We start from the raw sequence: 15,096 nt of genomic DNA, 5'->3' as shown, positions 1-15,096 counted from the left end.
GCATCAGGCTCATACGACAATACAGTGCGGATCTGGAGTGTAAACACGGGAGAGTATAAGCAAGTTCTGGAGGGCCATGGCAGCGAGGTCACATCGGTAATATTCTCGCACAACTCCAAGGCTATAGCATCAGGCTCACGCGACAGTACAGTGCGGATCTGGAGCGTGGATACAGGAGAGTGTAAGCAAGTTCTAGAGGGCCATAGCAGAGAGGTCACATCATTGGAATTCTTACACGACTCCAAGGCCGTAGTATCAGGCTCAGATGACAATATGGTGCGGGTGTCGCGCGTGAACCTTTCGATCACATCGGTAGTATTCTCGCACGACTCTAAGGTCATAGCATCAGGCTCAGAGGACAATACGGTGCGGATCTGGAGCGTGGACACGGGCAAGTGCAAGCAAGTTCTAGAGGGTCATAATAGTCGGGTCACATCAGTAATATTCTCGCACGACTCCAAAGTTATAGCATCAGGCTCAGAGGACAATACGGTGCGGATCTGGAGCGTGGACACAGGCAAGTGCAAGCAAGTTCTGGAGGGCCATAACAGAGAGGTTACATCAATAGTATTCTCGCATAACTCCAAGGCTGTAGCATCATGCTCAGAGGATAATACAGTGCGGATCTGGAGCGTGAATACGGGAGAGTGTAAGCAAGTTCTGGAGGGCTATAGCAGAGAGGTCACATCAGTAGAATTCTCACACGACTCCAAGGCCATAGCATCAGGCTCAGACGACAACTCGGTGCAGATCTCGAGCATAAATATTTCAGTCACATCGGTAGTATTCTCGCATGACTCCAAGGCCATAGCATCAGGCTCACGCGACAGTACGGTGCGGATCTGGAGCGTGGACACGGGCGAGTGCAAGCAAGTTCTAGAGGGCCATAGCCATGGGGTCTCATCGATAGCATTCTCTCACGACTCCAAGGCCGTAGCATCAGGCTCTTTTGACGATACGATGCGGATCTGGAGCGTGGACACAGGCGAGTGTAAACGTGTGATCAATCTTGGGTATCCAGCTCGCAACCTATACTTTGGAGCTGATGATGCGTCCCTTATTACAAGTGCTGGGGTTATTCCCTTGTTCGACGAAACCATCCCCTCTCTACCATACTCTCCCGTTCTAAGCACCCGCTTACTCTCAAATATTAGTATTAATGAAAGGGCTTCTTGGATTACATGGTATGACCACGATATACTTTGGTTACCAACTGAATGCCGTTGGGGGGAAGTGGCTGTCTCTGGGCCTGATGTTGTCATTGGTTGCCGATCAGGGAGGATGGTACTTTTACAATTCTCTAAGGCTAAACTTGAGCGACTGTTATAGAAATCATGAAAATTCTATTTATTTCTTGCATCTAAAATAGCGGCCATGTTATATAGTTATGTTATAGTCACTAGTGAAATATCCATAACTTACTTAGCTGCTGTTATATACGATCCGCGCTTAGATTTTTCTTAAGCAACTGGTTCTATTTGCGATCAATCGCGTATTTTGCCCTTTGGCGCGACGGATTAATCGGTTCGTCACAATAATTCGTTAAAGTACCCTCAAGGTATGCCGTAGGTGCTTATGTTATCTCATACTGTGTTGTCCCGAATTTGGGTCCCGTAGTTTTTGCCAGTTGTGTTAAGTACTTTACAAGACCTGAATTTACCTTAATCACTAAAATTCCACATATAAAGATCCAGATTTGGCTAAATTCTATGTAGTTAATGTGTCTGTTTTTAGCAGCCTAATATTCTCTAAGGTACTCTGATGTACTCTGAGGTATAAAGTCTGTGCTTAAAAATTTTAAATAGTGTAAAGGGGGGAGATGTTTTCGCTTATCGCTGTATATTATACAATGTAATACATTATATGTGTTATTTAATCTTCATAAGGAGCCCCAACGCAGAGAACATTAAATTGAAAATCGAAGAAGCATGCACATGGAAGAGTTTCCTTCTACGCGGCGTGTTAAAAATTTATACTGACATGAGCGGGACCCACTCCACCGACAAGCTAATCCCAAAATAGGCACGCAACAGAGCAGGGGCTAAGGCCATGCCAGTAGCCTGCACCAAGGCTCCCTTCGAAGAGACCCTAGACACATGCTGCTACTTCATTTCCTTTCAAGAAGACGTCAAAAGCGGCTTCAGACTTTTCAACTCCTCCGCCCCGGCGGAACTTCGGGTTCAGAAACCCAGGATCATACAATGCACCCGGTGCCTTGGCTATCACAACCCAAGAAACTGCACCCGCACCGAGAGATGCCCCAAGTGCGGCAAGCCCTCAGACAAGCACAGCGACACCACAGCGAACTGCCCATCCCCTCCGCAATGCGCCAACTGCAATGGCCCTCACAAGGCGGACTCACCTAAATGCCCGGCGAGGCCGACCATCAAAGACGGAGAAAAGATCCACTCTACGAAGTCGCAGCTCAAGGCTATCAGAGAGCTAGGACAACAGGAGTATGTCAAGATCAACCCTCCTAAACCGGTCCCCATACCCACAGAGGGAAGGGCCGCCCCGGAGCCATCGGACCCCCCGGCCGCGAAGTCCGGCCCCCGGGTCCGTTTTCCCCCCCCGGGTTCGAACATAGCACCCAAATCAACCCCCCCCCCTCCGAAGTCACAATTGAGGCAGAATCAGACGACGACTCCTCTATGGGATCCCCCGCCCTCTCCGCAGTTCATGTGGCAGGATCGGACAAAGGGGATGAAGCAGATGATGAAGACATGGAGGACCAGAGAGAAGGCGGGGGCGAACCCCCAGACGACGACCTATGAACGATAGGCCCCGTCGCAGCCGCCGAAGAAACACTGGCCTCAAAATCTTCCAGGCTAACGTGGGCAAGAGCGGTCCCTGGCAAGACGTCGCTCTCTCACTCGCATGGAAAGGTGGCTACGACATCGTGCTTATCCAGGAACCCTATGCAGAATGGGACAAGATCTTAAACAGAAGGCAGACAAAGAACCACCCTGGATATCAAGCATACAACCCCTTAAACGACTGGAGGGACGTCAGACCCTCAGTCCTCACTTTCGTTAGAATCTCCCCTAACCTCCCAAGCAAACAGCTCCCGCCACCCGGACTAGAAAATGGGTGCGTCTGCTGGATTGAAGTCTGCGGTTACACAATCGTGAATGTATACCGCAGAGCATCAGAAGACACCATAACAGAGACCTTCACTAAATGGGGAACCCCCCCTCCCCGCACGATTGTTGCGGGCGACTTCAACGCAACCTACTGGTCCTGGTAACCAGGCAAAAAACCAGACACAGCGGGCAATAGAATCGCAGAATGGGCGGACAAGTTCGACCTCCTCCCCTCCCTCGTAGACTCCCCCACGAGAGGGTCTGGGAAGTGCATCGACCTCGTCTTCTCCAACTGCCCTGTATCCTCCAGAGTGGACCACAACCTCAACTCCGGGTCGGACCACTAGGTTGTGGTCCACTACACGGTCGTTACCACCCTACCGGAACCCGTACGATCTACCCCGGGAGCGGGTAAGAAGTACCTACCCTTTGAATGCTGGGAAGATTTCAGCCAGCTCATGCACTCCTTTGCGTGGACTCTCCCCACGATCAACCTAGAGAACCCCTCGAGAGACAACCTAGACGCCTGCACGCTGGCCCTACAAAACCTCTTTAAGGACGTCCTCGGCGCTACGGGAAAGACAAGACACCAAAACGGACACAGCGCCCCCTGGTGGACGAAAGAATGCAAACAAGCCCATGGCGCCCTAAAAGAGCTGACAGACGGAACACCCGACTACGCTACTGCCAAGAAGCACCTCAAATACGTAGTCAGGCAGGCCAAGAGAGCCCACTGGGACAAGATAATAGCAGACGCCAGCGCGGACAAGAACATATGGGCGCTAGCCAAGTGGCGAAAGGCCACGGATCGCTTCCGGCCTCCCCCACTGGTAGACGGGAACAATAGCATCTCAGATCCCACGGAGAGGGCAACCTACCTCAGGGACAAGCTCCTCAAGAGAAAGACCGCGGAGGAGGACGTCCCCGACCCGTGGACAAGGGACCTCCCCCCAGACAAAAAGATCATCTGGAACACGTCAGTCACTGAAACGGAGGCCAAAACAGCAACCACTGGCTCAGGAAACACCGCCCCCGGCGCAGATGGCATATCAGTCGCTCTACTACAGCTGGCCTGGCCAGCGGTCGGAGAGTACATTACTGACCTGTTCAATGGGTGCCTTCTAGTGGGATACCACCCCCTCCCTTTCAGGAGCGCAGAAGTCACCATCATCCCCAAGCCCGGCAAACCAGAGAAAGCGTACACTACACACAAAGGCTACAGACCGATCTCCCTTCTGTCCTGCATCGGGAAAGGCCTGGAGAGGCTCCTCGCACGAAGAGTCTCCCTTCTGGCCCTTGAACACAAAAAACTCCCGGAACAATACTTTGGGGCCCTTCCCAAACGGGCCGCCTCAGACCTGGTGGCGTGCCTTGTCCACGACATAGAAGTCGCCCTCTCCAAGGGACTGGTAGCCTCTCTACTGACCCTGGACATCGCTGGTGCCTTCGACATAGTAATGCGCAATAGGCTGATCCTCAGACTCAGGGAGCAGGGGTGGCCCCTCCTCTTCATCCTCTGGGTCGACTCGTTCATGGAAAGTCGCCAGGCACTCGTCCGCAACGGGTGCGGCTCGACGCTGCCTGGAGTGGACTTGGAGTGTGGGGCCCCTCAAGGCTCACCCATCTCCCCCATCTTAGCCATGCTGTACTTCAGCCCTATCCTCAAACTCAACGACCCTGACCTTAGATTCGGCTACGCGGACGACGTATCTATCCTAGCAGTGGGAAGGGACACTCGAGAGACAACAAGAATGCTATAATGGGAACTCGAGGACACCCTCAGCTGGGGCCGGCAGAATGCGATCTCCTTCGACCCAGAGAAGGCTGAACTTGTTCACTCCCACCATACCCGGAAAAAGGCCCACGAGGAAAGCATCGACTTCGAGGGAAAAACCATCTCTCCACAAGACTCGCTAAGATGGCTTGGGGTCTATCTAGACCCAAGGCTCTCCTTTAAAAAACACATCGAGGTCATGACAGGAAAAGCCCTCAAGGCAGCTAACTTCCTAAGATCCCTCAACAAGACAAGAAAAGGCTCCCCCCCTAACGCAGTCGCCATGGCAGCCAAAGCATCTATTATCCCGGTTGCCCTGTACGGCCTAGACGCTTGGTGGCCAGGCAAATCGAGGCAATGCCGGAGCGACCTCTCAAAGGTTACAAGCACAGGGATAGACAACCTAGTGGAGAAAATTGACAAAGCATTCAAGACAGCAGCCAAGGCCGTAGTCCCAGCCTGGAAAACTACTAATTTAGAAGTCATTCACAGAGAGTCGGGCTTCCCCAAGGCCTCCTTAGCGCTAGCACAAGCCAGACTACGGATCGGGACCAGGTTCGCGTGCCTAGACAGGAACCACCCTATCAGCAGAAGAGCGGACAGGAGAATTGCGGGGGCCCCCATGACCCGCCTGCAGCGAACGACCTCATTGGCAGGCCGCACGGTCAGACCCTCCCTCTTCGCCCACAACAACGGTGCGGTCCTTCCAGGGCCAGATTTCAGAGGCTCCACAAAGGAGGAGGCTGCCGAGAAACACTTAGAACTCCTTGACGGCCTCCCCAACAGTACCCTCGTCGCCTATTCAGACGGATCACAGGACGAGATCGGCAACACAGGCTGGGGAGCGGTGACGTTCCACAGAGCTAGAGCTACCAAAGCATGCGGAAGCCTCGCCAACGCGGAAGTCTACGATGCAGAAGCAGTAGGGGCGTTTGAAGCGCTTAAACTGGCAAAAGAACGCATCCGTGCGGACCCAGACATTAAAGAGCTCATTCTCTTTCTAGACAATTCGGCGGTAGTGGATGGCATCCTCGGCCTCACCCCCGCATCCTCCCAAGGAGCCTACATGGGTCTCAGAAAGATCGCGAAGGAACTGCTCCCAGCGGTCACCACCAAAGTGGCCTGGGTACCTGGGCACAAAGACGTCTACGGAAATGAAGTGGCAGATGCGCTCGCAAAGGAAGGATCAGAGCTTTTAACCTCCCAGACCAAGGCCGCTACGATAACCCATATAAAAAGATGAGCTAGGAGTTAGAGGAAGATGCTCCAGGAGCTAGACTGGGACACCAACCAACCCTCGTACTATAAACAATGGCGAATCGACGCCACCCCCAAACCCCCCGAGCTACAATTACCGAGACCGATCCTCCACAGGCTACTAGCGGAGAGATCTGGACACGGAGACTTCGTGGAATACCACAAGAGATTCGGACATGACGCAAGGCCCACCTGCAAGTGCGGCGAGCCTAGGACACAAGGCCATTTTGTCAAATGCAGAATGGTACAACCCTTCTTGCCAGAGGTCCCTGAAAAGGATGAGCTGGCAGGTTACACCCCCCTCACGTATCTTCTAGGCCCGAACGGCTACAAAGATTTCCAGAAACTGGTGGAGGAAACCAGCCCCTACGGCCTGGCCCCCCAAGACATAGATTGAAAACTACAACTTCCCTTTGTTTCGTATGACACGTAGCGAACGTGGGATCTGAACCAGCGGCTCCTACCGTCCTTTTTGCCCAGCTGAGGCCCTTTTTGTAACTAGCTTACATAGTGGACGTTAATAATAAAACAAACAAACAAACAATAATCTTCATAAGGCTCCTTAACAGATAGTCCAGCGTGCCGAAAATAACCTCGAGCACTTTTCTTACTTTTACCTACCACCTCAATGCAGTGCCTTAGAAATTCCTCAAAGTCATCCCTTATTAAGCCCTTGTATTCATTCCAGTGTTTTTTTATATATACCTTAAGCTCTGCAAAAAACTCTTTAATTAGATTCAAGTCTAGTGAGTATAGTGGCAAATAAAGCAGCTTTACCCCTGCTACCTCACATAACTCTTTAAGTCTATTAAAACAATAGAAAGTGGTATTATCCATAACAAGAACTAATCTGGGCTCAGGCCATCTTCCACAGTACTATAATAACTGCTTAATGAAGTCATTAAAGAATTCAGTATCTGTTAATCCCGAGTATACACGCGCAAGCAAGACTCCTTTAACTGTATATGCTAGGAGAATTTAATGTCTTTAATTTTAATTAAAGCTATTAATTTATACTAGAGTATATCCTCGCGGAGCCTATCCTTATTATTGTTAGCTAACTTTTTTATTACAGCCCAACTTATTAATAAAAACTAGTTAGTTTATTTTAAACTTTAAAAGTTTATGAATATATAGATCTTATAGTTCCTAGTTCCGCTGCCTCACCACTCGGCGAGAAATTTTCCTATAACACCCCATAACCTTTAGAGACTGATTAAGGCTGGAGTGTAATACTTCAACTCCGGTTTTTTCATATAAAAAATCAGCCATCTCGCATTAGAGCATACCAGGCTCGCTAGCAAGTTATTCCCGTAGTATGTATTCCATGTAAGGCGTCATAAGACAACGTCAGCCGCGCAGTCTCTGCGTTACTGTAGAGCATTGTTTTAATCGTATTCTGCGAACTGTGCGCTCGCTGCAGTCAATTTCGGCTTTGAGGCTACGGGAGGCTTAATCCAGCGTTGTGGCGGCGACCTGCCTAACTCAAATTAGGAAACTAAGTGGTGTTCATGCCTTAGAAACAAGGTTAAAGTTACACTACTACAAAAATCCATTTCTAGGCAATGTTAGGTTTAGGTTGAAAGTGCACACAGCTGGCTACGGTGTGCACTGTACTAGCCACATTACGCCACATGATGGTCCGTGCGGAAAGAGTTTCTAAACAAGTAAAAGCCGGACACTTATTTCGGTTTCTTCTGGTACCCATGCCGGACCTCACCATGGAGGAAATAGAACGGCAGCTACTCCATGCTAAGCCTTGGAAGGCACCGGGTGACAATGGACTACCGGTTATTATATGGAAGAACATCTGGCCAGTTGTGAAACACAGGGTGCTGGCAATATTTCAGGCATTACTAGAAGAAGGAGTGTTACCGGACCAATGGCGGCACGCAAAGATTATACCCTTGAAGAAACCTGATAAGCCTGATTACACTCTCGCGAAAGCATAGAGACTGATTTCGCTGCTGTTAACGCTTGGCAAGTTATTAAAAGCCGTTCTCGCGGAAAGACTATCTCACGCAGTTAAGACATACGGCTTGCTACCTACAAATCACTTCAAGGCACATAAGCAGAGGTTAGCAGAGCAAGCTCTAATGCTTTTTCAAGAGTAGATATATGTGGTTTAGAGAGGGCGTCAGGTGCTTAGTCTTATTAGTTTTAATGTTAAAGGAGCTTATAATAGTATCTCTAAGGAAAGACTAATTTAATAAATAAGGGCAAGAGGTATCTTAGAGAAACTGCTCTAGTGGATTAGGGCCTTTTACTTGGATTATATAGTTATAATTATAGTTAATGGGCGATGTTCTAAGACCTAAGCCTTAATATAACCGGGCCTGCTACAGGGATCGCCGCTCTCTCCTGTTACATTCTTATTTTATAATACAGACCTTGTGCAGCAACAGATTAACGCTAACGGAGGTGTTATAGTGTTTATTAATAACTTTTTAATATAGGTCTCAGGTTTAATATAAAATAATTTTTTTTTTATTTTATTTAAAAAAAAAATTATTATTAAATAAATTTAAATAAAAATTAAATATAAATATTATATAAATAATAATATAATTTATAATAATTATAAATTATTTTAATAATTAATTTTTATTATTTTTAATTTATATTTTTTATTTTATTTTATATTATTTTAAATTAATATTATTTTAATTATTTTAAATAAAATATTAAATATTTTAATAAATATAATAATTTTAAATTAGCTTATAAATAATTATTACTTAATATATAAGAAATTATAAAAAAATATAATATTAATAATAAAAAGCTAGAATTAAATTATACTAATATATAAGCTATTACAAGGAAAAGTTATAATTTAAGGGCTATTTATATAACACAGATTAATAGTTGTTTTATTAGAGGAGACTCCACCGGGCGTAATAAATTATGTGTGTGTGTGTGTGTGTGTGTGTGTGTGTGTGTACTACCAGGGGTTATAATTTGGTCTTCGTTTCGCAAACTATTGCTCCCATTGACGGCATGTAGTTTTCAAGCGGCTGAAAGGAAGCATTTGAACTTAATAAAGCAAATTCTACTCAATAGAGTTGCCCAAAAAAAAAAAAAAAGACTCAAGTTACTGCATTCAATAGCCTGTTGACATACTACTATTGTGGTTAAAGCCCAGCTGCGTTCGGCGTAAACAGTGCTGCCTAGAAGGAATGTCGCTTATCATAGCACTAGGTAATGCATAGCTACTCAATTATAAGCAGTTCCTGGATTTTGAAAATAGAACGCGTGATCCTTGTAAGCTACGGCAATACTAAGTAAAGAGTAGTAATAAATAGCGTAAGGAATTTTTCATTTTGAACTTGATCAAACTATAAACGCTTTCATTGTAAGAGGATAGAAAAGAAGTCCCATAAATCATTAATCAGTATATACCTATAATTCAGATGAATACATTTGTATAAAAAGGCACACGGCTTGGCAACTATCTCATTATACCACCCTTCTCCTTATTCGCAGCTAGGCTATGCTTTAGCCATGGATCAGCAAGGGCTAAGGTGAAAAGAGAAGCGGCAACACTTAACTTCTTGCTGGAGAAAACCATGTTGGCTGAGTGTATGTGAGACTGCGAGAGCAAATTTACAAGTTTTGAATAGCAAAAGAAGATGGAGACGAAGACTTTTTGACCTGTGAGCAAAGAGATTGGATGTGCCACAAACTTGAGAGCGGTGGTGAATTCTCCTGTATTACAACGGCAATCTATATGCTATATATACAGTTTCCAAGCACTCAATTATCTTGTTCTTTTGATTGATTGCAATATCTTGAAGGATGATTGCAATCTGTTAAAGGACTTTTTGCTCTTCCTCTACTGTTTTCACTTTCTGTTTTTTGAACCAACCGGTAAGCATACCAAGCCTGTTTGTTAATACGCTTTCATTATAATATGAAGCGTGTGCTTATATTGCCTATCATGACACGCTGGAAACTGCTGCCTTGAATCCTTCATATGTGGATACAAATTCATTGTTTCTATAAAAGGAAGGTAAAAGATGTTTTCATTTCCAATAAGCATACTTATTTGTAATACGCTTAAATGGATCCTGCCGATATAATGCCGCAGCAGACCATCTCATAAGATACTGAATCTTTCCATTGCTGGGTATAATGATACGCCCATCTTTTGCAACTCATCTCCTTCTATATTCATCATAGGCTACCTTTAGCTATTAATGCGACATGGCTGCTGCTGCTACTCAAGAGCCGGATGTGGCTACAACTCTCGTCAGTTGGCTTGGTTCTACTACAGCACGCCATTGAAGCTGCGGGACCTGCGGATCCTGTCATTGCCCATGAGCTTATTTGGCAACTCAAATCTTACGGCAACTACCCAGGCGGCGGCAGTTGTGAGCAAAGAGTAAAGGTGACAAGATAGCCTTGCTTCAAGGTTGACTATCCCAGTCTCGCATGAACATGCGAATAGAGAGGGAAAAAGTATATAAATGAAGACATTGCTTCATCTCGTCTTTCAGTCCAGCCATCCAACAAGCATTATTTCAACAAATATCAGCTATCCATTCATCTAATATCATCATGCGTATCATCTCTCTTCTCCCGTTTGTTGGCGCTGCCATCGCGCTCCCAACTGAAATCCCTGGAGCAGCTCCCGCTAACAACATCACCGCGCCTGATGTTAATACCATCAAAGCCGTACCACAAGATCACTTCAAGAGCTATCAGACTGGTGGCTTGGTGCGCCAGTCTCTCAAGTCTGAGGGATCAAAGTCCAAGCGCGACTGGACCTGCAGCACTTCGCCAACTCTGACCTGGGGCGACAGCGACAATGGCGGCAAGGGTATCTTCATCACCAACACCGACAACGACTGGCGGGGCTTCTACGCCTTCCACAACAACTGCGACACGATTCCTTACAAGTACATTTGGGTCGCAGCCGGCGCGACTCAATTTGTGTCCTTCCCTGATGGCTGGGAGGGTCGCATCCAGCGCGGAGTTGACGCAACCATGCTTAATGGCCAGGCTCACTGGCTCGGCACATGGTTTGAGTTCAGCTGGGACGCAAATGGCTGGGGCTGGAGCGACGTCTCTCTCATCCGTGGCTGTGACGGTCCTGTTCTGGTCAACTCTCAGGACGGCTCTGGAGCGTGGAAGGGATTCACGCAGGACATCTTGAGCAATGCGCCCAGCAACGCTCTTGACACCAAGGATGATGGACAGAGGGTGCTCGCGGCCACCGAATTCATTGGCGGTGCCATCAACACGCCTCCTCGCGACTGGGAGCTCCAGCAGGTTGGCTCTCAGTACGTTTATGTCGATGACTCGCACGGCAGCCCCGTCATTGCAGCCACCAACGGCCGTTTCGGCACCACCTGGCCCGCCGGCCGAGCATAAAGCTGGCATTTCGAGATGAAGCCTGTTTGATAACTTTGAGAGTATATATACGTACATATATGTAAATACAGATAGCAAGAATTGTACAAATTATTGTGGAGATATTCTATGCCTATTACTAGTAACTAGTATTTTAACGTAAACAGTTGTCTGATCATGGCGTGTCAGAACTTTTAGAATCAGGGCAGCAATATTGAAAGCGGTGCGTTGTTTGGTCTGTGAAATATGTATTTGTAGTATCGTAGTGCTGGAACCATCGGTCTATTATTGGCGATGATTCAGAATCAGTAGCAAAAAGAAATGTCAATTGAAGGAGTGCTATCAATGACACGGCAGCAAGGAAGTTCTTCTAATAATGTGTTGAAGTGTGTCGCAGTATAGTAAGCTCTTGAGCAATGGTTAAGTATAAACATCTGGGTTTACTTTTAACTCTTCTTTTATGTATACAATTGTTACTTTTGTACACAAGTACTTATCATCAATATAGAATAGAAACGGCAGTACTTCGTGATGTATCTGATGGATGGCAGCTATTCGCGTTACTCTAGAAGCATGTAAAAGCTCTTGATCTTTTTCAATTGTAACAATATCCAATTATGGGAAAAAAAAAAAAAAACGTAGGGTAAGCTGTGGTCACAGTTGAGGCTGTAATGAGGGCTAGTTTGAAATCTGCCAGGATTCATGACTCCAGCACGTGGCGTAAGATGAGCCTAGACTACATATCCTGGAGTAGATCAATGTTCCTCTGCCCCGGCAGCTCTCTTGCTGAAACTCTCCGTCGCTGGTAGGATCACCAATCAAGCTTCATGGCAAGGATTTACACAAAACTCAGGCCACGATGCAAAATCAGTCAGGGCCCGCTGTCTTTATAGATAACGTCCATCCAGATTGTTTGTTAAGCACGGAAATGTAAGATGGTAAAGCCGAGAGACATTGCTGCTTGATGGCATTATATTACCGCATCACTGTATATTGCCGCATATCACCGCATATTGCCGCTTGCTATTACCGCATTCTCGTATGTTTCACGCGTTGTAAGATCAATCTCAGCACTCTCTATTCTGTGCCGGATTTAAAGAGAATACAGCCATGTACTATAATTATCCAAAAACGGACGGAACTCTCAGGACCGCTATAAAACAGTACACGATGATAAGAGAAGTTCGCACTGTACCAGCCACAGGCTCGCAAAGTGGCCCTTGCCTGCAACTTTCCGCTTTCTCTTTTTCTTTGCTTCTAGAATCTTTCCCCAGCCAGCCAAAAATAGAGTCCACCTATACTCCTAGCCATGGCCACCCAACTTTCTATTCTAATGCGCAGTCTATTCTAAGGGAGATTTTGAAACAAAGGTAATTGCTACAATTCGTTCATGCAACAGAGCTGTAGTTGCCTGAAATGCAAGTTGTAGGACCAAGTCATCTTTTGGGTGTACACATACGGCCTGCTGCTTTCTACTGAAGCTTATACCTGAGCCAGTAATGCAGCAGCCGGCATATGCAGATAGAGTCCATATCGAATAGCAATCCGTCAAGCAATCAGCTGCATATAGAACTCTTATATAATAGAAAAAGTGCGGGGTTGTAAGCCCCTGCTCCGTAATTATGTCACGCGAGGCTGAAGGGAAGAGTTTCTCACCAAACACAGAGAGTCTCTATTTCCTTCACCTCTGTATTAATTCTAGAGGCGTCTGTGCTTTTCACCATCGTCGCGTCACCATGGAGCAAGGTATTACGGTTTTAATGGTGCCAACATTAAGTGGCGTTGAAAGAGACGACTTTGGCAGAGATGCGGATACAAGGCGGTGCCTTTTACTCGATACCATCATGCAAGGTCGAAAGCGTGAATCTCATTGCAGGCTCCTTCAGATGCCCACCGAGATTCTGGCTGATATAGTTGATTTAATTGCCGACGACAAACCAGCTTTAGCTTCCCTCGCGCTGGTAAACAGCGATTGTCGTTATCTCGCTCGTTCATGTCAATTTGCTGAGATTCACTTTAACTACAGCAATCGTGGGCAGCAGCTTCTCCGACATTTAGCAAACTCATGAAACAAATGTGACGACGCGCTCATTTCCAATTAGAATTTGTGTACGCAGAGTTAGATTTGCGTCGCGTCGCGAGTGCGTTAGAGCATGCCCGAAGAACTATATCAGGCAAGCTTCAGCAAGGCAGCCAGTCCATACTCCCAAGAGCAGCAAAACAAGCTGGAATAAGACACCGCAGCACATTATATGGCGCTACAGGATTACTCGACATTAGCTATTACCCATGCAATGCCCAATCCTAAGTTCCTTGCTTGGGAAGACTCATATTCGATAGATGACAAATTTTTTTAAAGCAGTCTCTCAATGTTCAGCTCAGCATATTAAGTTGAAAGGGCTAATAACCCATAAACCTTGGCTTATGGGACCACTTCCCTGTGGCCTCTTCGTTCTCTTGACCTCGATGTGCAATTGCCTTATGGTTCGGATGCCATTCAGCCAGGAAGCATACAGGAACGCGCATCAACTGACAATCCCATGTCTGTTTTCTTTGAAACCCTCTTCCAGCGTTGCGCTGCTACACTAGAGTCATTGAGCTGGCAGCACGTGAAGCTCAAGTCAAAGAGTAGAATTTCCTTGAGCCCTCATTTTCGATCCTTCCCCCTTCTACGATACATGCGGCTTAGTTTTATCTCTCTAAGCCCTGCTACGTTTTCTTCATTGCTCTTGTCCCCGTTGAAGCACCTTGAGCTACCTATATATTTGGAAAATCTTATTGAAAGCCTTGTTACATGCGAGCCATTACGAGATCTCCAGAGCTTAATAATATCTACACTACCTTCCCAAAGTCAGCAAAGTAAGCATGTGGCAGAATTTATCAGACGGCACAAGCATGTTCATAAACTCATTGTGCATGAGCGTAACTCTACAAACATGGATCGCTTTATTATCCCTATCCTAGCAGAACGTGGATTCAACAACCTTTGTTGTCTCTCGTTAGGATGGAGTGCAGAAAGCGTAGGTCCTTTAACCGGACCACGCGAGTTTCACATTCCTGAAACAGCATTAATGGCACTCGGTACGATTGCATCACTTGAGAAACTTAGCCTCCGTGCTGGCAATAATTTTGGATGGAGAAATCAGTGGCTGATAGACCACGGTAAACTGCACCAGTATCTTGGAACTTTACACCGACTCAAGATGCTGGCCCTGGCTCGCGATACATACCCCATCCCATCACCCAGTCATACCGATGCGGAATGTTACCATCTCGTGCGATGGGTGGGTGATGGTGAGCGCGCTGACGCGGAAGACTGAGCAGATCTTGAGGCATCGGCTGTTGTTGACACGCGTGATGAATGGTATGACATTGAAGGGCGTGAAGATGAGGCTAGGATCTGGGAGAGGGCGCATCGAAACCGCATGCTTACACAGGTGAGGCGTATGCTGAAGTTTTTCCAGCGCTGGAATGGGTCCTCTGTGGGCAACGGCCAATGGAATTTCAGTGTGATATTGAGAGCTATGGTTCTCATAAAAAGGCGATACCACTCACTCAACATAGAGATGAGTGTTATACGTTTTTAAACAGAACTTTTGGACTCGGTGAGTAATATATAATAGAGTG

General features: G+C 46.6%; 4 protein-coding genes across 4 annotated transcripts; all 4 read left to right on the top strand.

Moving 5' to 3' along the window:
* Positions 1–486: 486 nt before the first annotated feature.
* On the top strand, positions 487–1,478 carry GGI43DRAFT_413348 (uncharacterized protein). The gene has a single exon (XM_083206897.1). It carries the CDS (start codon positions 961–963, stop codon positions 1,327–1,329), a length of 369 nt encoding a protein of 122 aa, XP_083057753.1. The 5' UTR covers positions 487–960; the 3' UTR covers positions 1,330–1,478.
* An 8,573-nt stretch (positions 1,479–10,051) lies between these two features.
* On the top strand, positions 10,052–11,866 carry GGI43DRAFT_413344 (uncharacterized protein). The gene has a single exon (XM_083206896.1). It carries the CDS (start codon positions 10,675–10,677, stop codon positions 11,488–11,490), a length of 816 nt encoding a protein of 271 aa, XP_083057752.1. The 5' UTR covers positions 10,052–10,674; the 3' UTR covers positions 11,491–11,866.
* Positions 11,867–13,123: 1,257 nt separating this feature from the next.
* GGI43DRAFT_413342 (uncharacterized protein) lies at positions 13,124–14,022 on the top strand. Its single transcript, XM_083206895.1, has one exon. The coding sequence runs from the start codon at positions 13,206–13,208 to the stop codon at positions 13,536–13,538; it is 333 nt and encodes a 110-aa protein (XP_083057751.1). The 5' UTR covers positions 13,124–13,205; the 3' UTR covers positions 13,539–14,022.
* On the top strand, positions 14,005–14,960 carry GGI43DRAFT_413341 (uncharacterized protein). The gene has a single exon (XM_083206894.1). The coding sequence runs from the start codon at positions 14,010–14,012 to the stop codon at positions 14,787–14,789; it is 780 nt and encodes a 259-aa protein (XP_083057750.1). The 5' UTR covers positions 14,005–14,009; the 3' UTR covers positions 14,790–14,960.
* Positions 14,961–15,096: the final 136 nt, after the last annotated feature.

Source organism: Trichoderma evansii (genome assembly GCF_050947405.1).
Source record: "Trichoderma evansii strain SZMC 28006 chromosome Unknown GGI43scaffold_20, whole genome shotgun sequence".
NCBI lineage: Eukaryota > Fungi > Ascomycota > Sordariomycetes > Hypocreales > Hypocreaceae > Trichoderma > Trichoderma evansii.
This window is presented reverse-complemented; position numbering and strand designations above follow the sequence as displayed.